Genomic DNA, 26,142 nt, shown 5'->3' on the forward strand with positions numbered 1-26,142 from the left:
TTTTGCTGACAACTCCTTTCCATTTTCTTTTTCCCTCATTTTCGCCACTTTTCCTTCCATTTTTTTTTGTCTTTTTGTTTTTGTCTTTTTTCACTCACATTTTTCCTTTTCCTTGTATTCAGCCGACAACCACTCTCCATTCCTTTCTTTTTTATTTCCCCCATTCCAAAGCTAGTACAAGACAAAAAAAAGGGTTATAATCCTAGTGGTTTGGAGTGAAGGCCAAAGAGGGGTGGTGATGGTGGCCGGAGATGATGGATCAAAATGCAGAACTGATTTGTGGCGGCGACCCTGGCTGTCCGAGGACGGCTTGGTATCGGAACCGATGATGGCGGTGCGGCAGTCGATGGTGGCAGTGCATATGACGTTGCTTCTTCTTCTTCTTTCTTCGCGCATGTATTCTGCCTCATTTTGAGGGTTTTCGACGCGTCGACTGCTACTTTCGACGCGTCGAAAGTTCGGAAAAACGGATTGAACACAGCGCATGGTGTTGTGTGCTTGTTGCTGTCGATGATGATGGTGAGTAGGATGGTGAGTATCATCCTGTTGATTAGAGAAACACGGCATTTCATCGCGTTCCCCACAGACGGCGCCAATGATGGTGTAAATGTAAACGGGGGTACGGATTTACACCACGTGTGTTTGATTGTGTATGATGTAGTGTATGGAGTGTGTATGGATGAATACAGGGAGAAGGGGAAAGGAAGCCATGGCTTCCTTCTTGGAGAAGAAGAGAGAATAACGAGAGAGAGAGAGGCCGAGAGGCAAGGGTCCCAATGATTCAGAATGCCATTAACATGAGGGTCAGGTCCTTTATATAGAAATAGGACCTGACCCTTCAGGAATATAATATTACATTTAACCCTTAACAATTTCTAAGGGACACCCGACCTTTTAGGGTACAATAATACACGGACTATACATTATATTTCTACAGTAGTCCTTGGGGGTATTTACCATCACCCGTATATATTTACATCTTAAAAAAGGTCGATTACATTTACGCAGGCTCTCTTCCACAGTTCCACAGCCTCGATGGCGGCTATCTCAACTCACTCTACTCCATTCCCACGCCTGAAACCACCCTGCGATGATCTGAGTTTTACCAGAAAGCTCGGCTTATGCACGGCAAGCCCTAATATCCATGTCGGGAAGCCCAAAAAACTCTCCGTTGTCTTTGCAAATGCCGCTGATGGGCAGCACAAAGCCCCGAGTGAAATCACTCTCTCCACCTCCGATCCAGCACCCCCAACCCCTCGACAAAAGTGCGTAGTTTCTTGACTCCTTTAATTTTCCCAATTATTGGTACAAGTGTTCCGAAAATGATCTGTACTTTTCTTCGCATTTTTAGCGAGTTGTAATTAGAAACGTTTTGTTGTTGTTGTTGTTGTTGTTGTTGTTGTTGTTGTTGTTGTTGTTGTAATTTATTAAACAACCGTGGAGTTTTATGCGGGGTTCATTGTATATTGCTGTAAATAATTGAAATGAACATGCAGCATTCTGTATTTGGTAAAGAAGTGGCTAGCCTTTAGTGAAATCTACAATGACAAATACAATGCTGAACAGTTGAATGGTTAATAAACAGTAAAGATTACTGTGAGCTGCATTTGAGTTAAAGTGCAAGGTTAATAGATGACATTATGCAATGTACTTTTCACAAAAATAGATTACACTGCATTTTTATAAGGAAGTCCTGCTAGTAGCAACTTAGAAGCTATTGAAGCTTTAGGTACTTTATAATGAGAAATAGAAAAATCGAAGCATGGCAGTGAAAGGTGATAAGAGTGTAAGTGATGCTATCACAGATTATTATTATTTTCCAAGTGCTGAGGGAACTAGGAACATACACGTGCAGGGTGTTGATGTTGTTTTCCTTCATCTTTAACTATATAAATGTGTTGCTTGTTTTAAGAAGGTCAATTGCACAAAAATGAGAAAATAGTTTTTTTTTTTTTGGGGTTAATTATTGTACAACTTATTAAATGCATCCATAGTTTGTTATTTCATTTTACTAAATTTTTTTTTACATTGCAATGGAAATTTACTCGCTTTTATGTGCTTCTGACCATGGTGATCTCTCTTTCTGATTGTATTAATTTTCTTAATGTTGTTATGCTCTCAAATGTGAATCCAGGGTGAGACGTCACACAATCTCTGTATTTGTTGGTGATGAAAGCGGAATGATAAATCGGATTGCAGGGGTCTTTGCACGGAGAGGGTATAACATTGAGTCCCTTGCTGTTGGTCTGAACAAGGACAAGGCTCTCTTTACTATAGTTGTGTCTGGGACTGAAGCAGTGTTACAGAATGTTATGGAACAGCTACAGAAGCTGGTCAATGTATTGAAGGTTATTATCATGCCAATTTTATACCCTGCTTGTTAGAACTCGCTTATCAGCATGCATGAATCATAAAAATTCTGCTTCATGAGATATTGTGGACATAGACCAAACTGATCTTGGATATCTGTTTGTTTTACTTAAGCTTGAGGATTAGGAAAGAGAGACACAGGCCTGCTACTAGATATGTTTTCCATTGCCAACACCTTGGAAAAGCCTCTGAAATTTAAAGATGGGTTCCTTCTTGCTTGCCTGGATCCACCCACTTCAATTTATTAAAGAGCTAAGCTAAGCTCTTCAAAACTAGTTGCTATATGTACAGAAACTAGTTTTAGGAAATTGGTTTATTCAAGCTTGAATTGATTTGATTTGCTTGGTTGGGATCCTTATCTTCCTAATTGATGACCAATGTTGATTCTTAGTTAATTAGGTTGAAGATATTCTCATAAAACTTTGTTAAGATGATTGCCCTTGCTGGGAATTGATTCATGTTAAAACAGGACTTCTTCACTTGTCAGTTGCAGTTATGCCTTGTTTAGTCTTGTCAAGATAAATGCTTCAGAATATTTAAGATAAGTTTAAATTTTCACTTGAAATTGTTCCCAGGTTGAAGATATATCAAAGGAGCCACAAGTTGAACGTGAACTGATGCTAATAAAAATTGATGCAGATCCAAAATTCCGTGCTGAGGTAGGAACACTATGTCCTAGAATGTCAAATAACTTATTTTCAAAAAGTAGATTTGAAATTTATTCTGTTCTTTACATATTCCATTTGGGTTGTTATCTTATTGGACCCTCTTTCAGCTAATTCACTTATCTGTCTTCAGTTTTAACACTTTTTTGTTTGCATTCTTGGCTACTTTCACCAGGTTATGTGGTTGGTAGACATCTTTAGGGCCAAAATTGTGGATATCTCAGATCACTCACTCACTATTGAGGTGGAATGTTAACTCTTTCAGAACTGATCATTGAAGAAAGTCTTCAACTTTACTGTGCTACTTGTTGCTAAGAGCCTTTATGTGTTTTCGGATGCCTCAGTTATACTACCAAGAAAATTTTCCTTGCCTTCAGTTATGTTTAGCAATTACTAGCCTTCTTCATGGCTAAAGGAAGTGGAAGGATTTCTAGTGCTTCCTGAACATCTTAAACTAACACCTATTACATACCTCACAACAGGGGTTTGTAAAGGACAAAAGTGCAGTTGTAAATAGAAAGCATATTACCCTGCATATATAAGTAGCTGGTGCATTTTGGTATTCAATAGAAAGCATGGCATGGCTAACAGGCTAAGTTGTTATAAAGAATTCATATACACTTCAGTTTGGCTCATTCAGGAAATTGGTCGAGTTGCATACAGGTAACTGGAGATCCAGGGAAGATGGTTGCAGTTCAGAGGAACTTGAGTAAATTTGGTATTAGGGAAATTGCCAGGACCGGAAAGGTACGTACATATCTTTATTGCTTGATGAAAAGTTTTAATTTTGTGCCCCTTCACATTGCTCCAAGTAACTATATATATCTTTGTGTTTAGATTGCCTTGAGACGGGAAAAGATCGGGGAATCTGCTCCTTTTTGGCGGTTTTCAGCTGCTACATATCCTGATCTTGAGGGAGTGATGCCCATTGATACTGTTTCAAGGAAAACATTGAGATCTCATAATGGGTATGCTGATTCTACAGTTGGGGTATGCCATCATACTTGAATATACATTTTGCATTACGGCTAAGTTTACTCTCTTTGCATGAATACACATCCTGTGTTATGGCTAAACTTACTCTCTTTGATCTCTCATATTGATGACATCCTTTTTCAAGTATCCTTATAGGATTTAAGTTACCCTTTCTCAAATTTATTGACTAGCACACTACTCTAGAGAAGGATGCTTACTAGAGAGCTAGGGCTGCCCTGATATTTTTTGAATTACTAAAATAATATGACTCTTGTCTGGTTGTTTTCACGGCCATATATGTCATGGACAATTAACTTATTATTTTCATTGTTCATAAGAATATTTTTAAACAATCCAATATAATGTTTATGGGGTTTACTTCATTGTTTCTAGATTTCTTTTACAGTGTCGGGGAATGGGGACTAAGTTTGTAAGATTTGAATTTATGGGCAAATATTTTAGTGAGGAACATATGGCCTTACATTGGCTATTTGGCTTACCCCAAAAGTAATGAGCTGTAAATGGAATATGTGTGTGTGCAAGGCATCATACATTATTAGGTGTCATAATATCAGATTATTTAGATTAGTACTTTTGTTTGTGGATAAACCAGTGAAGCTGATGGTGAATATTTGCCCCTCAAATATCATATATGTTATTGACACATGTGAAGCTGCTGCTGATGTACAATGTATATCTGATATCTGTATTTGTCCCTGTTTGAAGGGAGATGTTTATCCAGTAGAGACAGCTGATGAAGCTCCAGTCAGTCAAGTTCTTGATGCTCATTGGGGTGTTCTCACTGATGATGATGTATGTAAAATCACTGCTTTTAGTTTTCCCAATATTCTCACCTTTTTTTTGCTGCTTTTCCCTTTCAAAAGTTATTCAGCTTTCCTAGTCAGATTTGCTGGCCTTGTTTCTATCAGCAAATGGAATTGATCCTATCTTTTACCTGAGATATTGGCTAAAAAATTATCATTATTATTTTTCCTTGGTAGTTAAAAGCTCATTTTTCTAATTGTTTTTCTTCTCAAATTACTATGCTACCTCATGAGAATAGCTCTCTGAAATCTGAATTTTAGAAATTCATTTGTCATTGTTATTTTTTTTGGAAAGTACACAAATTAGGGTTAATGAATTTTATCTTAGTTTTGTCCTTTATTTTTCTAAATATTGGTAGTTACCTGACGATGTTGTCCTTTTGATTAAAATTTTTGACACTTTAAACATTATTGGCTTAATTCCAGACTAGTGGGCTCCGTTCACACACATTATCATTGCTTGTAAATGACTCTCCTGGAGTCCTCAACTTAGTGACAGGGGTTTTTGCTAGACGTGGCTACAATATTCAAGTACGCTCTATTTAATGATGTGCCTAACACAATATTTTACACAGTTATGTTTATATACTTTTTTGGCTCAATTATCATTGTTTCCTGTCACCAGAGTTTAGCTGTTGGGCATGCTGAAGTTGAAGGACTATCCCGCATTACAACTGTAGTTCCTGGTACTGATGAATCAATCAGCAAGTTGGTTCAGCAACTTCATAAATTGGTAGATCTCCATGAGGTGAGGCCAGCTAACCATTAGCTATGCTGATACCACATTTACACTTGTGTGATTTTCCTTGGTTAGAGTTGGGTCCTTAATTGGATAATTGCACCTTTCAAGTTTCAATTTTAGCATCTTCCATATCATCACATAGAGGAGAATGCTTTGTGGGGATCTGCAACCATTATGGTTACGACTTTTTTTCATTATCAACACTCAGAAGTTTATGTAGTTAATGTAGAACCTTTTCCCCTGAAGGTTTTTTTTTTTTCAATTTGGATGAATAGAATGATGCATTATGGTTAGTTTTTTGAAGTGTGCTTGACTGGAACCATGCCCACACTCACCAGTGATCTGTGCTTGCTCCTGAGTAGTCAAATGAGTAACAGATTTGCTGACATTTTCAGGTTAGGGATCTTACCCACCTGCCATTTGCCGAGCGAGAACTCATGTTGATAAAAGTTGCAGTAAACGCAGCTGTCCGTCGCACTATTCTTGATATTGCCAGCATTTTTAGAGCAAAAGCTGTTGATGTGTCTGATCATACCATAACTCTTGAGGTGTGTATTAATTTCTCTGTGAAAGTTTTACCATTAAAATGCTGCTATTTACAGTGGTGTTGTTTGGTAAAGCTTGTTTAATCAAATATTGATCATTTACTTTCTCGTTGGTTCACAGATAATGGATTATAGATCTTATACTCCTTAGCATTTTTATAGGAAATAATTTGTCCACAAACAAGGTGGAGTTGATAATTTACAATCCAGAATCATAATTGCATAGCCAATAAGCTTTACCAATTTGTACCATATACTATATCTCAACTTTGTGACTGCATTCAATTCACATGTACCACCTAAATAGTAAATACTGTGTTGGAGTTGTTGATGCTAACGATGGCCATGAATGTGAAATGGCGGACAAATATGGTCTCATGCCTCTCTCATATGGGGCTTTGTTATGTAGCATTGTGTATCTTTTAGCATGTTGAGTTCACATGTGACTATGTGAGTTATATTCAACTTATATATTGTGTGCACTTGTTCCAGCTTACTGGAGATTTGCATAAGATGGTTGCTCTACAGAGGCTGCTGGAACCCTATGGTATTTGTGAGGTCTGATTCTGACTTGGATCCTCTTTACCGCAATTGAAAACCTTTAAAATGCTCACTGTTGGCTACAAGTACTTATCCTAGTGGTGTTCTCTTGGACAGGTGGCTCGAACTGGACGTGTGGCACTGGCACGTGAATCCGGGGTGGACTCAAATTACCTCCGAGGATACGCTTTCCCATTATAGAGTCAGTTAGGGTTGTTGAACTAAAGGAGGGTGGCATGAGTCCGGAAGGAGTTTTCCATTTTCTTAAAATAGGAACCTGCAATTTGCAAATTTAAGTATACGTGTCCTTGTCATCTTCTGGTATTATAATTACTCCGTATTTTGGAGGGTAGGATTTTGAGGCAATAAAGACATGGACAAGTCTGTTGTAGCCTTATTCAGCTTTTCTAGTCAGTTGCTTTTAAATTAGCAAATAACACTAGAATATAATATAGCTTGTTTATAAGCGTTTGAGTAATGTTACTGGGAAAAGACATTACCAGGCGGGGTGACTGGCCATAATTACCCAAGACCAAGAGTGATGTTATTGAAGCAGTAAATGGCCCAACTTAACAACAAAAGCAAAGTATATGAATATGGCAGTACAGGTACAGCATAGCCCTTTAGATTAGTAGTATGAAAATATTGATTGGAGAGCATAATAAGGTCGGAAGATGAGGTATGCAGACTCATCAGAATACCAACCAACTATTGTCTATTGGTGTGAAATGGTAACCACTTGCTTTCCAACATTTCGACCAGAGAAGAGCCCAATCAAAGCAGCGGGAGCACTTTCAAGTCCCTCGGCTACATCCTCGACGTATGTAACCATCCCTTTCTTTATGTGTGGTAGAATCATGTCCAGATATTGTGGATAAAGATGGTAGTAATCGAATACCAGAAATCCTTGCATGCGAATTCGTTTTGTGATTAGGCAGAATGAGTTGTGAACACCTTCTGGTTTTTCGAGGTTGTATTGTGAGATCATTCCACACGCAGCGATCCTGCCGTGGAGCTTCATGTTGAGAAGCACGGCGTCCAACATCTTTCCCCCCACATTCTCAAAGTAAATATCAATTCCATCAGGAAAGAATCTGATGAACAAATTATCTATCTTCAATTCTCGATCTCAAAATAATTAAACAAAATATAATTATATTAAAAAAACCTTACTTTTTCAAAGCTGCATCCAAGTCCTGCTCCTCTTTGTAGTTAAAAGCCTCATCAAACCCAAATTTGTTCTTCAACAGATCAACCTAAACATATACAAAACCATACAGCTAGATAATACAAATTAACCCTAAACCCAAATCTATAGGAATTGAAGTAAACTAATTAATTAGTTAACATTAAATTGAATCAGAGGCAATATTGAATTTCATTGGCTGGATGGGTAAAAAACATAGGAAGAAGCTTTAGGTGAGTTTTAATTTGTAGGTCGGTGAACTATCAAATTTAATTTATACATAGAAATAAACGCATGCAATTATGCAAATGCTTTTCTTTGAGACTCAAATTAAACTATATACATATGTTTTAGAGAGAAATTAAAGAATTGAAGACTATTTCCTAAAAAAAAAAAAAAAAAAAATTGAAGCGTGAAACCTGCCTTTTGGTTGGTACCAGCACTACCAACGACATAGCAACCAAAAAGCTTTGCTAATTGTCCAACAAGCTGACCAACAGCACCAGATGCGGCTGAAACATACACAGTGTCTCCTTTCTTGGGAGAACACACCTCATAAAATCCAACATAAGCAGTCATACCGGGCATACCTATATAATATAATATAATATAGATAGTAATTAATTTCACACCGTACCAAACTACCAATGAATAATCAAGATTGTGAACAGTGAACGTACCGAGGAGTCCAGTGTAGTAAGAAAGAGGCACATCTGTATGCTCGATTTTAAAGAGAGCCTTAGCCTGTGTATCAGTGATAATGGTGTACTCTTCCCATCCAGTCATTCCCCAAACCAAGTCACCTTTCTTGAAGTTTGGATTATCAGAATCCACCACTTTAGCGACTCCATATCCCACGATGGGCTACACAGTACACACCCCAAAGTCATTTTGAGTACGTACGTTTAAAGACAAAAAAAAAAAAAAAAAAAAAAAAAAAATCAAAATACAAGACGACACGTACAGATCCGGGAGTGAAGGACGGAACATAGCTGTCATGGGGTTTGCTCATGCGGTCACGCATGTAGGGATCGCAGGAAAGATAGAGGTTCTTAACAAGCACGGCCTTTGAACCTGGGGGAACCTCTAGCTTCAGAGTGAGGGTTCGTAGTTCCATGTCGGACTCCTTGGGAAATCCGGTGACATAGTGTTTCAGTATTACCTGCTTGTTGCTCACTTCCGCCATTATATTATATTTCTGTGTTTCGATCTGGTAATCAGGTAATGTGTGCGACGCTGGATGGCTTTTCTTTTCTATTTTGATTATATTGTAAACAATCTCTCTCTCTCTCTCTCTATATATATATAGATGCTTCTTTCTCAACGTACTATTTTTTCATAGTACCATCCCTGGCCCCCTAAACAATATGAACCATGAACTGCGCGGCTCAGATCAATGAATACGCAGAAAAATCTATGATAGCTAATTAGTCATACCCCACCATGTGTTTAACATTTTTTTTTTGTTGTCTTTTTATTGCTTGTCGTAATAATTTTCATACATACTAACCCTCCTATATTTTGCTGATGAGTTATACCACATTCATTCCCTTCTTTTAATCTATCACTTTTACTTCTTGACATTACAAGATATGATATGTTATTTTTATCTTTTGGATCCCAAAAGAGTATCAACATCGTGTGAAGAAGTGATATTTTCCTTCACTGAATACTCCACCTCATCAATTCAACTTTTTAATATTTAATTTTTAATTAATTTTTTTTTTTTAAGGGAGAGATAAATGCAATAAGAATTGAAATCCATTCCTTGAAAGCTTAAATCAAAATAGCATTTCTTAATTAAGGGATAGACATAGACGACGACGACACATTGAACAGTCAAATTTCATACAAGGAAAGAAGCAAATTACGCTACAAATTCTTTCCATGTGCCCAGCCACCACGTACGAGGGTACGACACAATGTTCTACACTACACGTTTTTCTTTGTTCCACCAGAGAACAGTTTTAGCATTGCTACTCCACTTCCCGCCACTCATCAATCAATCATCATTATATTTACGTTCAAACTCAACCACTTTTTTTTTCCCTATACGTGAGAAAAAGATAAACAAACAAATAAAAGATTAGGGAAATGTGACCAAACAACTCTAACACACTCTGAGTCAAAATATCAATCTTAGTCGAAACTCAATGAGCTGGCCCCATAAAATCAAATCGATAAGTCGATAGCCCGAACGAGCTAGCCTAATAAAAATCACTGGCTCGATAAGCCCAATGGTCCGATGGGGCTAGTCTGAAATTTAAATTGTGAACATTCGTTAGTATATAAATTTTGAACATTCAATATGTAAATTGTGACCATTCAGTATGTAAATTATGAGCATTCAGTATATAAATTGTAAACATCAAATATGTAAATTGTTAACATTTAGTATATAAAAATTGTGAGCATTCAGTATGTAAATTGTGAGCATTCAATATATAAATTGTGTATTTTTGGACTGAGGTCCACCTCGACATAAATTTTCGCCCTCACACACTTTATTATAGTATGTAAATGTTTTTTTTTTTTGAAAACCAAAATACTAATCATTCATTAAATAAATTGTTCAATACAAGGAATAGAACTATAGAAGAATGCCAAATGAAAATACCAAACTGAAAGACTTATTCACTGATCTAGAAATAAATTTAAGAGACACGGATTCAAAGTAAATGTTTAGTATAATGCATGTAAATTTGAGAACATATAGCGAGTGTACTATTCATGTGAAATGGCCACCAACTGCTTCCCCCAACATTCTTACCAGAGAAAAGGCCAATCAAAGCAGCAGGCCGGAGCAGTTTCAAGCCCCTCAGCTACATCCTCCACGTATTTAACCTTGCCTTCCTTTATCAATGGCAGCATCATCTCCAAATATTTTGGGTAGAGATGGTAGTAATCGCTTACCAGAAATCCTTCCATGCGAATTCGTTTTGAGATCATGCAGAATAAGTTGTGAACACCTTGATGTTTTTCAAGATTGTACTGCGAGATCATTCCACACACAATGATGCACCCCTTGAGGTTCATGTTCGGTAGCACTGCATCCAACATCTTTCCCCCCACATTTTCAAAGTAGATATCAATTCCCTTAGGGAAGCACCTAAAACAAGAGAATATAATCTTATAATATTCATAAAACAAAATTGATGGATGGCTGGCACACCTACTCCACATTTTCCAAAAGTGAATTGAATTGAAGGAATGAAATGTCATCAAACAAGGGACAAATCCTCCTAAGAGGAGGTAATAGCAGCCAAGTTAGTCAGATGGTTGCTAGTTCGATTCCTAATGACTGGGAGCGGTATTATTGACTTTTTTTATTTGAATCAGATCTCCTTGTGAATTGTGATCCTTTGCCAGATATGTTCACAAGGTGGTTTACCCTATGGAGACCATCCTTAATCGATCACTCAAAAAAATCATCCTAAGAAATAGGGCAGCTTATTATATTATTTTACACTGAACACTCACCTTTTCAAGGCTGCATCCAAATCCTGCTCCTCTTTGTAGTAAAGCCTAAGAATTAGGCTTGCCTAATTGTTAGAAAAATAGTAATTTTATTTTTTTTGAAAAATACTTTTAAAAATGTTTAAGTTTTTCATTCTTTAAATATTACATATTAATTTTTTTGTCATTAATATAGTTGAGACTATACTTTGTAATAAGATATGGATAATTTTTTTTAGTGATTGTTTGTTAGTGTACATTAAAAAGTATATTAAATAATTTAATATAAATTTAATTATAAATTATTCATTCTAAATTTTAATAAATTTGTAATGTAATGATTATTTTAGAATATGCTATATCCATATCAACTTATTTTATTTAATACTTTAACCATAATTGGTCCTCCCACCATCCAATCCTAACTCTACCCTTACTTAATCCTAGAATCGGGTATGCTTTTCTTTTGTTAAGGAGGTAGGAGATAGGAAATATTGGAAAAATACAACATAAACTCTAACTTCTTACTCCCACCTCTTATTGCTAAGTAGTTTGTAGCTCAATGGTATTTAGCTTTGTGATTCTCCTAAACGGAAAATCACAAGTTTGAACTCTTGTAATGCGAATTGTATTTTATGAGAGTACATTTATCATTTTCTTTTTTAAATTGTTTAGAATATATCTTGTCGAGAATTAGATGAGTAGAAGTAGAAAACAGTCATATTGTCCAATTCTCATATTAATTCAGAGCCAATTGTATAGAACAATTGTGATCTCTTCTGTATTATTAATGGACAAATATCTCAAACACAAAGCTTGCAAAATATAATAATATATATATATACACTATTCAGGTGAAATGGCCACCAACTGCTTCCCAACATTCCTACCAGACAAAAGCCCAATCAAAGCAGCCGGAGCACTTTCAATTCCCTCGGCTACATCCTCCACATATGTAACCTTGCCTTCTTTTATGCATGGCACTATCATCTCCACATACTTTGAATAGAGGTGGAAGTAACTACCTACTGTAAATCCTTCCATCCGAACTTGTTTTGTTACAAGGCAGAATAAGTTGTGAAGACCTTCATGTTTTTCAAGACTGTACTGTGAGATCATTCCACACAGGGCGATACGCCCCTGGACGTTCATGTTCAGAAGCACTGCATCCAGCATCTTTCCCCCCACGTTATCAAAATATATATCAATTCCATTAGGTAAGCTCGCACCTAAAAAAACCAAGAATTATTGTTGGCATGTTAGTTTTTTTTTAATAGCCACTATTTAAAGGTGGTATACGTGGAATAAATGACACTAACCAGTAAAGAAGCACAAGGAATTAAACTATTATAAGTTATTCATAACTGACTAACTAAGGCCAATAGGTCATAGCTGACCTAACCAACTCAAATTAAGAAAGTCAATAGCTAAGAGTCAAACTCACCATTTCAGAGCTGCATCCAAGTCCTGCTCCTCTTTGTAGTTAAAAGCGTCATCGAACCCAAGTTTATTCTTCAACAGATCAACCTTAACATACAGCAAAACCATAAATATAAAGCTGAGAGAGCAAATTTTGTAAGGTGACATCCACAAATTAAATTTATCATATGTAATATAATATGATGAAAGAAATTAAACCTTTTGTTTGGTACCAGCACTACCAACAACATAGCAACCAAAAAGCTTTGCTAATTGTCCAACAAGCTGACCAACAGCACCAGATGCGGCTGAAACATACACAGTATCTCCTTTCTTGGGAGAACACACCTCGTGAAATCCAACATAAGCAGTCATACCAGCCATACCTATATAAATTTAATTTTGACAGGTAGGTTATATATAGTAATTTCATATGAATGATCAAGAGTAGTATGAACAGTGAACGCACCGATCGAGAAGTCCGGTGTAGTAAGAAAGAGGCACATCTTTATGTTCTATTTTAAAGAGGAGGTGTGCATCAGTGATAATGGTGTACTCTTCCCATCCGGTCATTCCCCAAACCAAGTCACCTTTCTTGAAGTTTGGATCATCAGAATCCACGACTTTAGCAACTCCAAATCCAACAATGGGCTACATTAGATCAGATGATAGCAGTTAATATACTCCCAGATTCAAGCTAAGCGGATATAATTGTCGCTATGGTAATTTAAAAGAAGAATTAACAAAAACAAAAAGAAGAATGTATAGTATAGATGATGCATGGAGTTTAAAACGAAAATATATAATCCAAAAATTGTTAACGTAACTTAGATCAGACAACCTGAAGGGGTTTGGGCAAGACTTTAAGAATGTAGGGATCGCATGAAAGATAGATGTTCTTAACAACAACGGCGTTGGATGGAACCTTGGGGAGCTTCCAGCTTCAGAGTAATGCTTCGGATCTCCATGTCCGACTCTTTCGGAAATCCGTCGATGTTGTGTTTCAGTACCACCTGCTTGTTCTTCACTTCCTCCATAGCCATTTCTCTCCCTCAGCTCTCTCTCTCTCTCTCTCTCAACTAGTTTTGCGCTTTCGACTTCATTCTGTCTGTATATTAGTACATACATACCACGCATCTTCAACAGTTAGGTGCGCTGTTTAAAAAATATGAAGATCAGAGTTTGAAAGTTTTAAATTTAAGAAATACATTTAAATGTGGCGGTCAATTTTAATAGTGTTTATTTTATTTCGAACAAGTAAAATATAGAAAACAGGAAGGATTTTGTATAATAATGACATACATCATTAGTTGAACACAATTTATTATTCTTATTATTCATAGACTTTTGAATATTTTCTTATTTAATAAATTTAGAAGTAGATAAACATCCCCTATCGTGTTTGACCACATAAATTGAAATTAAAAAAAAAAAAAATCAAATCAAATCTCACGATACTCACGTATACTACCTGTTATCGATGTTCTTATCGACAAGCCGGCAACGAACTAATATTAAAAGAAAAATTGCAATTTGGAGAGATCCTTCCTCCAATTAGCTAATCTTAAATCTAAATAACATTAATAAACAACAAGTGCAAAAAACATCAATGTAAATTGAGAATTAGTTATGACAAAAAAAAAAAAAGTGAAATTTGATCTATATTTATTATGAAGGTCGATCTGCTGAACAAAAAAGATTATATCACAACATACCCTTTATTATGAATACTGTTTATTTAGAAAATTCAGCAGAGAAGAACACACATAAACACACTATTCATGTGAAATGGCCACCAACTGCTTCCCAACATTCCGACCAGAGAAGAGACCAATCAAAGCAGAGGGGGCACTTTCAAGTCCCTCAGCTACATCCTCAACATATGTAACCTTGCCTTCCTTAATGCATGGTAGGATCATCTCCAGATATTTTGGATACAGATGGTAGTGGTCACCTACAATAAATCCTTCCATGCGAATCCGTTTTGCGATAATAGAGGTTAAGTTGTGAACACCTTCTGGTTTTTCGAGATTGTATTGTGAGATCATTCCACACACAGCAATGCGCCCTCGGAGGTTCATGTTCAGAAGCACTGCATCCAGCATCTTACCCCCGACATTCTCGAAGTAAATATCAATCCCATTAGGAAAACACCTAAACAAAACAAGACTTCACTGAGAATTGTGGGCATGTTATGATATTTATAATATTATTGCACAAGTATAGGATATCACTGACACAATCCACATTTGCAGCAGTCAAGGAATGCATTCTCATCAAACAATATTCACCAATCTTCACTTTAAAGGACAAATCCTCCCGAGAAACAGGGTTGCTTCCCTTACATTGGGCCTTATATAGTCTCTTGTTAGATAATTTTTTCTCCTAAAATAAAGTTTAGAGCATTGAACTGACCTTTTCAAAGCTGCATTCAAGTCCTGCTCCTCTTTGTAGTTAAAAGCTTCATCAAACCCAAATTTATTCTTCAGCAGATCAACCTTAACATACAGGAAAACCATAGAGCAAATTTAAACAAGGTAAGCGAATTGGAACCATTTTCTAATCCACAGATTTATCATCAGTAATCTTCACATTTGAACACCCAATACTTCATGGGAAAAAAACAAAAGACAAGTTTAAGGTGAGTTTTGCAAATATTCAAATTTAATTGCCAGTGAAACTCTACATACGAAGTGCACATTCGTTCTCGCCTTAAGCAATCATTTAGATGGAAGAATCAACCCACAAGCAAGCTATAGTGTCAAGACTACAAATATCCAAAATTAAAGAGGAAAGCTTTTACAGATATCTGTACACATGCTCTTTCAAGAAAAAATGGGGTAAAGACTGAATCCAATCAATTAACTAATCTAACCCATGGCTTTATAAACCCATATGTTCTCTCTTATTTTTTTCAATGGAGGACTTTTAACACACCTCAAAATTAAAGGCAGCATTGATGATGGAGAGTTCACAGTCACTACCAATTGCAGACAAATATAAAATTGGTGAAACTAACCTTTTCTTTGCTTCCAGCACTACCAACAACATAGCAACCAAAAAGCTTTGCTAATTGTCCAACAAGCTGACCAACAGCACCAGATGCTGCTGAAACATAGACAGTATCTCCTTTCTTGGGAGAACATATCTCATGAAATCCAACATAAGCAGTCATACCAGCCATACCTATAGAATATTTCATGGATAAGACAGGTAGGGAGTAGCAATTTCATGTGAATGATCAAGATTACAAACAGTGAACTTACCAAGAAGTCCAGTGTAGTAAGAAAGAGGAACATCTGTATGTTCGACTTTAAAGAGAGCCTGCGTAGCAGTGATAATGCTGTACTCCTCCCATCCAGTCATTCCCCAAACCAAGTCACCTTTCTTGAAGTTGGGATTATCAGAATCCAGAACCTTAGCAACTCCATATCCAGTAATGGGCTACATTAGATGATAGGGATAGCAGTTAATATACCAGATTACAACTTGGCCTCTGGGTACATTCAAGCAGATATAATTGTCTCTGTGCCAATTTAAAATTTCATGAAGAGAATATTAGCTTTAAGAGTGTGCATAATGTCCTTCAATCAACAGATGATGATTTGTCTTACAAAACACAAACTTTGTAAAATCCGACAAAGACATTTTAAATGGATATTTTACATATCAGGCAAACATAAATTTCACAGTGGGTCCATGAGCAAAGTAGTATGTCTAGTCAATTCTTTTTCCTTATCTGTTTCATTATCCAACTTTGGACAGGCAGAAAATCAAAATCAGATTGATGCCTCAGTACAAATATTAATTCTTAACACTCAACTGCAAAAAATAAAAAATCTCAGGTTTTTTACTTCCTTCCTTATCATAACACATATTTAATAATCAAAAGCTCAGAGCATCCGTGTGCTTCCTACTTGAATTAAGTAGCTAACACAGGATCTAAGGGCCTAGCAATCCTTGTTTCAGTTAAATCCTCAATCCCTAAATCTATCCAAAACAAAAACAATTAATAGACGAGTTTAAAACGAAAATAAGCAAAATTTGAAAATTTGATTAGCGTACCGATCCGGGAGTGAAAGAGTCGACATAGCTGCCATGGGGTTTGCTCATGCGACCACGCATGTAGGGGTCGCAAGAAAGATAGAGGTTCTTAACAAGAACGGCGTTGGAACCTTGTGGAACCTTCAGCTTCAGAGTGGTGGTACGGATTTCCATGTCGGACTCTTTGGGATATCCGGTGACGTAGTCTTTCAGTACTATCTGCTTGTTGCTCACTTCCTCCATAGCCATTTCTCCCTCTACACCGACCTGTGCTTGTGAGTTGTGAGTGTTGCTGTTGTGTTGTCTGTCTGAACAGTGATCGTGGAAGTCTGTCCTTGTCGGTATAATTTATGGGAACCTCATTTAAATAACCTAAAATAGAATCAACAAAATTGGTAAATATCAGTATATCACGGAGGAGTCCTCGTTGATATACAAACTATACTCGCTATTGTCATTGTATTGTATGAGGATAAATATTTGATAACAAATTGCCTTCAAACATGTAATTTGTGTTCTGGCATGTGGTGACTCTCTCATATGAAGGTCAGATCGAACTAAACACACCATTAAATATTGTCCATAACACTCCATTATGATTAATTTGTTTATGATTTGCATCATTATATTGATGTGCTTCAAAGATCTCAAACGAGATATTGGCGTCAAAAAGCATATTATTGCAAACAATTGATTACCCACTAATTCTTAATGTGACATTTCTTCTTCTTATCCCAAATGTGACATTTCTTAATACGACAAGTGATCATTGATTGTTAGAAAAATAATTTATTTCTATTTTTATTCTTATTTTTACCAATTAAAATTTAAAACTTAAAAGAGTAAATACCAACGAACAATATTATTATAAGTTTGACTCTTAATGAGAGCAACTTATTGACCTTCTTGGTTTGAGTCGATCGACTACGGACGACCTAAATTAGTTTATTTTCTTATGGTTCTTTGCCGGTTAATATTACAAGGTGACATAACATCATGTAGTGCCCCCAAAAAAGTACATGCCAAGGAATAAGAATCTTAAATTGTGTCTCAATTATTTTCTTTGAGAAAAAATATACTTAGAATAATGTATTTTATAAGTTAAAATAATATATTTTATGTGTTAGAACAATACGAAGTATATTTTATGAATTAAAATAATGTAATTTAAATGTTTTTTTTTATATTTTTTTTATCATGGTCCAGATAATAATGATCGGTAGTAAAGTGGTGCTTTTGTAATTTAAAAGAAACATTAAATAATATAGTATGTGTTTTGCAAGAGAGAGCGAATTTAATAATTTTATTAGTGCAGATCTCCTTCTGCATGTTACACTCTACAACCATGCCAAATTACATGAATATACAAATACATACTATTCATGTGAAATGGCCACCAACTGCTTCCCAACATTCTGACCAGAAAAAAGCCCAACCAAAGCAGCTGGGGCACTTTCAAGACCATCAGCTACATCCTCCACATATGTAACCTTTCCTTCCTTTATGCAGGGCAGGATCATCTCCAGATATTTTGGATAAAGATGATAGGAGTCAATTACTATAAATCCTTCCATGCGAATTCGTTTCCAGATGAGGCAAAATAAGTTGTGAATACCTTCGAGTTTTTCAAGATTGTATTGCGAGATCATTCCACACACCGCGATGCGCCCCTGAAGGTTCATGTTGGGAAGCACTGCATCCAGCATCTTTCCCCCCACATTCTCAAAGTAAATATCAATTCCATTAGGGAAATACCTAAACAAAACAAGACAGGTCTGAGAATTGTTGGCAATGTTATCATATCTGTAACAATGTACAAGCATAGGATATCTTTCAAAACGAAACAAAAATGATTAATCAAATAAGAACTCTACAGTCCACATTTGCAATAGCGAATGCAATGTCATCAAACAATATACACTAATCTTCACTTTAAAGGACAAATAATCCTCCCAAGAAACTAACAAACAGGATTTCTTGCATTACATTGGGCATCATATAGCCTCTGATCTTGTGCAATAATTTTCTCTGATCTCTTCAAACAAAATTTAAAGCATTGAACTGACCTTTTCAAAGTGGCATCCAAGTCCTGCTCCTCTTTGTAGTTAAAAGCTTCATCAAACCCAAATTTATTCTTCAGCAGATCAACCTTAACATATGTGAAATATTATGGAGCAAAATCTGGAGTGTTTCCTGGAGTGTTTCCAGGGGTGTAGTTAGTGTATTTTTTTTCAGGAAAAGTGTCCCCATTTGTCTCCATCCTTAGATGTATATATATGTAATCAGTGTGTAGTGAATCAATAAGAGAAATATACAACATACTCTTATTTCAGATGGTATCAGAGCCTGTTCCAGGCTATTACTTCTTCTAAAAAAAAAAAAAAAAAAAAAAAAATTTCCGGCAACACCATTTGTTCCGGCAACCCGCGACTGTTTATTTTGTTCTGACGCATTTCTGGCTAGTGCGTAAAGAAACTACCACCACAGCCTTACTCGGAACCTCGTCGCGAAGTCAGGCCAGGAGTCCCGTCGTCATCCTCCGCCGCACGCGCCGCCACGCGCCACCGCCATCGCCGGAAGTAGTAAACTGTTTTTGGACAGATCTCTCTTCTCAGATCTTTGTTCAAGGTGCTGCTGCCTCCATCAGAATCTCCTTGAGGAGACGCACACAGCAGTGTTTTCAGGTCTCCCGTCGGTCGCCGGTCAACTCGCCGGTCAACGGTCAACTCGCCGGTCAACGGTCAACTCGCCGGTCAACAGTCAGGGCAGTTTTCTGTTCTTTTATTATGGCTTCATCTACTACTACTTTTACTTCTCTCCCCATCATTACCATGGATAAATTAACTGGTGGGGAAAATTATGCCTCTTGGGCTACATCGGTAAAACTTTGGTTCAAAGGCCAAGGCATGTCTTCTCATTTAGACACCAAGNATATTTTGGATAAAGATGATAGGAGTCAATTACTATAAATCCTTCCATGCGAATTCGTTTCCAGATGAGGCAAAATAAGTTGTGAATACCTTCGAGTTTTTCAAGATTGTATTGCGAGATCATTCCACACACCGCGATGCGCCCCTGAAGGTTCATGTTGGGAAGCACTGCATCCAGCATCTTTCCCCCCACATTCTCAAAGTAAATATCAATTCCATTAGGGAAATACCTAAACAAAACAAGACAGGTCTGAGAATTGTTGGCAATGTTATCATATCTGTAACAATGTACAAGCATAGGATATCTTTCAAAACGAAACAAAAATGATTAATCAAATAAGAACTCTACAGTCCACATTTGCAATAGCGAATGCAATGTCATCAAACAATATACACTAATCTTCACTTTAAAGGACAAATAATCCTCCCAAGAAACTAACAAACAGGATTTCTTGCATTACATTGGGCATCATATAGCCTCTGATCTTGTGCAATAATTTTCTCTGATCTCTTCAAACAAAATTTAAAGCATTGAACTGACCTTTTCAAAGTGGCATCCAAGTCCTGCTCCTCTTTGTAGTTAAAAGCTTCATCAAACCCAAATTTATTCTTCAGCAGATCAACCTTAACATATGTGAAATATTATGGAGCAAAATCTGGAGTGTTTCCTGGAGTGTTTCCAGGGGTGTAGTTAGTGTATTTTTTTTCAGGAAAAGTGTCCCCATTTGTCTCCATCCTTAGATGTATATATATGTAATCAGTGTGTAGTGAATCAATAAGAGAAATATACAACATACTCTTATTTCAGATGGTATCAGAGCCTGTTCCAGGCTATTACTTCTTCTAAAAAAAAAAAAAAAAAAAAAAAAAAAANAAAAAAAAAAAAAAAAATTTTCCGGCAACACCATTTGTTCCGGCAACCCGCGACTGTTTATTTTGTTCTGACGCATTTCTGGCTAGTGCGTAAAGAAACTACCACCACAGCCTTACTCGGAACCTCGTCGCGAAGTCAGGCCAGGAGTCCCGTCGTCATCCTCCGCCGCACGCGCCGCCACGCGCCACCGCCATCGCCGGAAGTAGTAAACTGTTTTTGGACAGATCTCTCTTCTCAGATCTTTGTTCAAGGTGCTGCTGCCTCCATCAGAATCTCCTTGAGGAGACGCACACAGCAGTGTTTTCAGGTCTCCCGTCGGTCGCCGGTCAACTCGCCGGTCAACGGTCAACTCGCCGGTCAACGGTCAACTCGCCGGTCAACAGTCAGGGCAGTTTTCTGTTCTTTTATTATGGCTTCATCTACTACTACTTTTACTTCTCTCCCCATCATTACCATGGATAAATTAACTGGTGGGGAAAATTATGCCTCTTGGGCTACATCGGTAAAACTTTGGTTCAAAGGCCAAGGCATGTCTTCTCATTTAGACACCAAGCTTGTAGATGTTAAAAAGGAGAGTTTAAGTGAATGGGAGAAAGTAGATGCCTTGTTGTGCAATATGCTTTGGCAATCTATTGATCCCAAACTTCATAACATCTACAAGGCCTATGAAACATGTTATGAAGTTTGGAACAAAGCAATGTCACTTTACACTAATGATATCCAACGTCTTTATTCTCTGATTTCAAATATGCTTAACTTTCGTGGTGCGGTGACCTCTCGAGGAATGTTACACCAACGGTCGTGTGTTTACACGCCTCAGCAAAATGGGGTGGCTGAGCGTAAAAATAGTTGAAATTGCTCGTACTATGTTAGTACACTCTCATGTTCCTCATCATTTTTGGGCTGATGCTATCCTTACTGCATGTTACCTTATCAATCGCATGCCATCCTCAGTGTTACATAATGATACACCATATTCCATCTTGTATCCTTCTGTTGATCCTTTCCCTCTTCCACCCCGAGTTTTTGGATGTGTTTGTTTTGTTCATGATATGACCCCTGGGCGTTCGAAACTGACCCCTAAGGCTGTCAAGTGTGTTTTCTTAGGTTATTCTCGGCTACAAAAGGGTTATCGGTGCTATTCTCCAGAACTTAAGCGTCATTTCATGTCTGCAGATGTCACCTTTATTGAGTCTACTCCTTTTTTCCAGCCCTCAGATAACACAATATCTGTTTCTGAGGTTCTTCCCATTCCTTATCTTGGTCCGCTTCCATTCGCCCATGCTTCTGATCCTCCAACTGCTCCTGATCGTCCTCTTCAAGTTTACCAACGCCGTCCTCGCCCTGTGACTACTGAGGTGCCTGATGACTCACCTGTGCCACCCGATTCTTCAACTGCGGTTCCACCACTTCCACTATCATCTAACATTGATTCCACTGAGGCACCCATTGCTATCCGGAAAGGTACACGTTCTACTTGTAATCCTCATCCTATATATACATTTTTGAGTTATCATCGTGTATCTTCCCCGTACTTTGCCTTCCTTTCTCACCTTTCTTCTGTGTCTATCCCTAAAACCACTCATGAGGCCCTCTTGGATCCAGATTGGCGCCAAGCCATGTTAACAGAAATGGAGGCACTACAATCTAGTGGTACATGGGAATTGGTACCCCTCCCTCCTGGTAAAACCGTTGTTGGTTGTAGGTGGATTTATACTGTGAAGGTGGGGCCTGATGGCAAGATCGATCGCCTTAAGGCACGACTGGTGGCAAAAGGCTACACTCAAATTTTTGGCTTAGATTACACTGATACTTTTTCTCCTGTAGCTAAAATTGCATCAGTTCGATTACTTTTGTCTTTAGCAGCCATAAATCATTGGGACTTATATCAGTTGGATATCAAGAATGCTTTTCTCCATGGTGATCTTCAGGAGGAGGTTTATATGGAGCAACCACCTGGGTTTGTTGCTCCGGGGGAGTCTGGTTTGGTATGTAAACTTCATCGCTCCTTATATGGTTTAAAGCAATCTCCACGAGCTTGGTTTGGGAGATTTAGCTCTGTGTTATGTGAGTTTGGTATGACTAGAAGTGAAGTTGATCATTCTGTTTTCTATCGTCATTCTAATGGGAAATGCATATACCTTATAGTATATGTGGATGACATTGTTATTACAGGGAGTGATCAAGATGGCATATCTCAATTGAAAGAGTATCTTTTCAGTCGGTTCCAGACCAAGGATTTAGGCAAGCTAAAGTATTTTCTCGGAATTGAAGTAGCCCAGTCTGACAGTGGTATAGTCATTTCTCAAAGAAAGTATGCTTTGGACATTTTAGAAGAGACTGGTATGTTGGATTGTAAACCTGTGGGTAATCCAATGGATCCTAATGTTAAACTTCTACCAGGACAGGGGGAGCCATTGTCTGATCGAGAACGATATAGGAGATTAATTGGAAAATTGAATTATCTCACTATCACACGACCAGATATCTCTTTTGCAGTCAGTATATTGAGTCAGTTTCTTGAGAACCCTTGTGATACTCATTGGGATGCTGCTGTTCGGGTTCTAAAATATATCAAGGGATCACCAGGACAAGGTCTACTATATGAAGATAGAGGGCATACTCAGGTTGTTGGGTATTCTGATGCAGATTGGGCCGGTTGTCCATTTGACAGGCGCTCTACTTCAGGTTATTGTATACTCATTGGTGGTAATCTTATATCTTGGAAAAGTAAGAAGCAGGATGTGGTTGCCAGATCTAGTGCCGAAGCTGAATACCGAGCTATGGCTTTAGCTACATGTGAACTCATATGGCTGAAGCACTTACTCCAAGAGTTGCAGTGTGGTGATGTTGCTCAAATGACATTAATATGTGATAACCAAGCAGCACTACATATCGCCTCAAATCCAGTTTTTCATGAAAGGACCAAACATATCGAGGTTGATTGCCACTTCATCAGAGAAAAGATTGTGTCTGGATGTATTACAACCAGTTTCGTCAATTCTACTGATCAGTTAGCTGATATCCTAACTAAGTCCCTTAGAGCTCCTAGAGTTGAGTATATTTGTAACAAGCTTGGTGTATATAATTTATATTCTCCAGCTTGAGGGGGAGTGTGAAATATTATGGAGCAAAATCTGGAGTGTTTCCTGGAGTGTTTCCAGGGGTGTAGTTAGTGTATTTTTTTTCAGGAAAAGTGTCCCCATTTGTCTCCATCCTTAGATGTATATATATGTAATCAGTGTGTAGTGAATCAATAAGAGAAATATACAACATACTCTTATTTCAGAACATACAGGCCGGAAAAGGAAAACCATAAATATTATTCGAAATATAATAGAGCAAATTTAAGCAAGCTAAGGCAAGCAAATTGAAAGCATTTTGTATGGTGACATCCACAGATTTATCATTCATAATATTTGCATCATCAGACAAATTAATATAAAATTGATCAAACAAACCTTCTCGTTGCTTCCAGCACTACCAACAACATAGCAACCAAAAAGCTTTGCTAATTGTCCAACAAGCTGACCAACAGCACCAGATGCAGCTGAAACATAAACAGTATCTCCTTTCTTGGGAGAGCACACATCGTAAAATCCAACGTAAGCAGTCATACCGGGCATACCTATAGAATTGTTTTGCAAATAAGACAAGTTGTGATTTAATACATCCTCACAAACGATCAAGATCACTCACCAACAGCAAACTTACTTACCGAGGAGTCCAGTGTAGTAAGAAAGAGGCACATCTGTATGCTCAATTTTAAAGAGGCCCAAGCTCAGCTCTATAGAAGTGATAATGGTGTACCCCTCCCATCCAGTCATTCCCCAAACCAAGTCGCCTTTCTTGAAGTTGGGATTATCAGAATCCACAACTTTAGCAACTCCATATCCAACAATGGGCTACATTATATTGGATGATAGGGATAACAGTTAATAGGTAGACCAGATCACAGGTAATTTCTATTCAAGCGGATATAATTACTGTCTCTAGGCCAATTTAAAATTTCACGAAGAGAGTATTAGCTCTAAGAGTGTGCAGTGTCCTTCAATCAGCAAAGCAAAAACTATGTAAAATCTGATGAAGACATTTTAAATGGATATTATTTATTTTCCATAGCAGGCAGACATAAATTTAACACTGAATCCAGGAGCAAAGTAGTATGTCTAGTCAATTCCTTTTCCTTGTCTGTTTCATGATCCAACTTTAGACAGGCAGAAAATCAAAATCTGTTATCCCAACTCAACTACAAAAATAAAATAAAATAAAATAATAAAATAATCATTATTTTACTTCCTTCCCTATCAGTACAGTACATGTTTAATAATCAAAAGCTCAGAGAATCCGGGTGCTTCCAACTTGAATTAACTAACAGATAAAAATATACAGGAGCTGAGGGCCTAGTAGTCAGTCCTTGTTTCAGTTAAATCCTCAATCCCTATATGTCCGATTCCCAAAATAATTTATGTAATAATAATAGAAATAAATAGATGAGTGTAAAACGAAAAGAATGCAAATTAAAATTGGGAATTTTATTAACCAACGTACTGATCCAGGAGTCAAAGACTGGAAATAGGAGTCATGGGGTTTGCTCATGCGAATACGCATGTAGGGGTCGCAGGAAAGATAGAGGTTCTTAACAACAATGGCGTTGGAACCTTGGGGAACCTCCAGCTTCAGAGTAGTGGTTCGCATTTCCATGTCGGACTCTTTGGGAAATCCGATGACGTAGTAGTATTATCTGCTTGTTGCTCACTTCCTCCATAGCCGCCATTTCTCTCTATGTCTCTCTCTCTCACTACCGATCGACCTGTCTCGTTGCGAGTTGCGACGTGGAAGTATGTAATATGTTCTGTCCAGATATGTTTATGGGTAAGGAATTGAGGTGGGCTTGGTTCGTTATTCGACTGGGAAAGGAATTAGTCTCCTGTCAAACCTATCACGTACGGATTCTCTTTTTTTTTTTTTTTTTACTATTAATTACTTTTTTTTTTTTTTTCTATTAATTACTTTTTTTTTTTTTTTCTATTAATTACTTTTTTTTTTTTTTTCTATTAATTACTTTTTTTTTTTTTTTCTATTAATTACTTTTTTTTTTTTTTTCTATTAATTACTTTTTTTTTTTTTTTCTATTAATTACTTTTTTTTTTTTTTTCTATTAATTACTTTTTTTTTTTTTTTCTATTAATTACTTTTTTTTTTTTTTTCTATTAATTACTTTTTTTTTTTTTTTCTATTAATTACTTTTTTTTTTTTTTTCTATTAATTACTTTTTTTTTTTTTTTCTATTAATTACTTTTTTTTTTTTTTTCTATTAATTACTTTTTTTTTTTTTTTCTATTAATTACTTTTTTTTTTTTTTTCTATTAATTACTTTTTTTTTTTTTTTCTATTAATTACTTTTTTTTTTTTTTTCTATTAATTACTTTTTTTTTTTTTTTCTATTAATTACTTTTTTTTTTTTTTTCTATTAATTACTTTTTTTTTTTTTTTCTATTAATTACTTTTTTTTTTTTTTTCTATTAATTACTTTTTTTTTTTTTTTGAATACTAGTTACAATGTAATGTA

The 26,142-nt window shown here is 36.7% G+C and overlaps 3 protein-coding genes and 3 pseudogenes across 3 annotated transcripts; 1 reads left to right on the forward strand and 5 right to left on the reverse strand.

Moving 5' to 3' along the window:
- Positions 1-986: 986 nt before the first annotated feature.
- On the forward strand, positions 987-7,124 carry LOC116024093 (acetolactate synthase small subunit 1, chloroplastic-like). The gene is made up of 12 exons (XM_031265000.1): positions 987-1,265; positions 2,135-2,348; positions 2,946-3,029; positions 3,211-3,279; positions 3,699-3,782; positions 3,873-4,025; positions 4,737-4,823; positions 5,261-5,365; positions 5,460-5,582; positions 5,972-6,124; positions 6,614-6,679; positions 6,779-7,124. Exons 1-12 carry the CDS (start codon positions 1,036-1,038, stop codon positions 6,860-6,862), a joined length of 1,452 nt encoding a protein of 483 aa, XP_031120860.1. The 5' UTR covers positions 987-1,035; the 3' UTR covers positions 6,863-7,124.
- A 59-nt stretch (positions 7,125-7,183) lies between these two features.
- On the reverse strand, positions 7,184-9,155 carry LOC116024102 (2-alkenal reductase (NADP(+)-dependent)-like). Its single transcript, XM_031265006.1, has 5 exons — positions 8,812-9,155; positions 8,528-8,711; positions 8,271-8,437; positions 7,835-7,917; positions 7,184-7,755 (listed from the first exon to the last, which is right to left on the reverse strand). Exons 1-5 carry the CDS (start codon positions 9,031-9,033, stop codon positions 7,377-7,379), a joined length of 1,035 nt encoding a protein of 344 aa, XP_031120866.1. The 5' UTR covers positions 9,034-9,155; the 3' UTR covers positions 7,184-7,376.
- Positions 9,156-10,571: 1,416 nt separating this feature from the next.
- LOC116012565 lies at positions 10,572-11,700 on the reverse strand (annotated as a pseudogene).
- Positions 11,701-12,037: 337 nt separating this feature from the next.
- On the reverse strand, positions 12,038-13,861 carry LOC115996400 (annotated as a pseudogene).
- Positions 13,862-14,363: 502 nt separating this feature from the next.
- On the reverse strand, positions 14,364-17,202 carry LOC115996410 (2-alkenal reductase (NADP(+)-dependent)-like). Its single transcript, XM_031235618.1, has 5 exons — positions 16,788-17,202; positions 15,989-16,166; positions 15,742-15,908; positions 15,138-15,220; positions 14,364-14,876 (listed from the first exon to the last, which is right to left on the reverse strand). Exons 1-5 carry the CDS (start codon positions 17,013-17,015, stop codon positions 14,498-14,500), a joined length of 1,035 nt encoding a protein of 344 aa, XP_031091478.1. The 5' UTR covers positions 17,016-17,202; the 3' UTR covers positions 14,364-14,497.
- An 838-nt stretch (positions 17,203-18,040) lies between these two features.
- On the reverse strand, positions 18,041-25,362 carry LOC116032112 (annotated as a pseudogene).
- Between the last annotated feature and the right edge of the window lie 780 nt (positions 25,363-26,142).

The sequence above is a fragment of the Ipomoea triloba genome, chromosome 1, assembly GCF_003576645.1.
Source record: "Ipomoea triloba cultivar NCNSP0323 chromosome 1, ASM357664v1".
In the NCBI taxonomy this organism is placed as follows: domain Eukaryota; kingdom Viridiplantae; phylum Streptophyta; class Magnoliopsida; order Solanales; family Convolvulaceae; genus Ipomoea; species Ipomoea triloba.

What these genes read in the sequence shown, in the direction of transcription:
- LOC116024093 (XM_031265000.1), top strand. Translation starts at nt 1,036, where the DNA reads ATGGCGGCTATCTCAACTCACTCTACTCCATTCCCACGCCTGAAACCA. An exon ending in AGCTGGTCAATGTATTGAAG is followed by an intron (nt 2,349 to 2,945) that starts GTTATTATCATG and finishes AATTGTTCCCAG; the next exon opens with GTTGAAGATATATCAAAGGA. An exon ending in ATGCTGATTCTACAGTTGGG is followed by an intron (nt 4,026 to 4,736) that starts GTATGCCATCAT and finishes CCCTGTTTGAAG; the next exon opens with GGAGATGTTTATCCAGTAGA.
- LOC116024102 (XM_031265006.1), bottom strand. Translation starts at nt 9,033, where the DNA reads ATGGCGGAAGTGAGCAACAAGCAGGTAATACTGAAACACTATGTCACC. An exon ending in TTACTACACTGGACTCCTCG is followed by an intron (nt 8,438 to 8,527) that starts GTACGTTCACTG and finishes TATATTATATAG; the next exon opens with GTATGCCCGGTATGACTGCT. An exon ending in GTGCTGGTACCAACCAAAAG is followed by an intron (nt 7,918 to 8,270) that starts GCAGGTTTCACG and finishes GTATATGTTTAG; the next exon opens with GTTGATCTGTTGAAGAACAA.
- LOC115996410 (XM_031235618.1), bottom strand. Translation starts at nt 17,015, where the DNA reads ATGGCTATGGAGGAAGTGAGCAACAAGCAGATAGTACTGAAAGACTAC. An exon ending in GTGCTGGAAGCAAAGAAAAG is followed by an intron (nt 15,221 to 15,741) that starts GTTAGTTTCACC and finishes CTGTATGTTAAG; the next exon opens with GTTGATCTGCTGAAGAATAA. An exon ending in TTGAATGCAGCTTTGAAAAG is followed by an intron (nt 14,877 to 15,137) that starts GTCAGTTCAATG and finishes TGTTTTGTTTAG; the next exon opens with GTGTTTTCCTAATGGGATTG.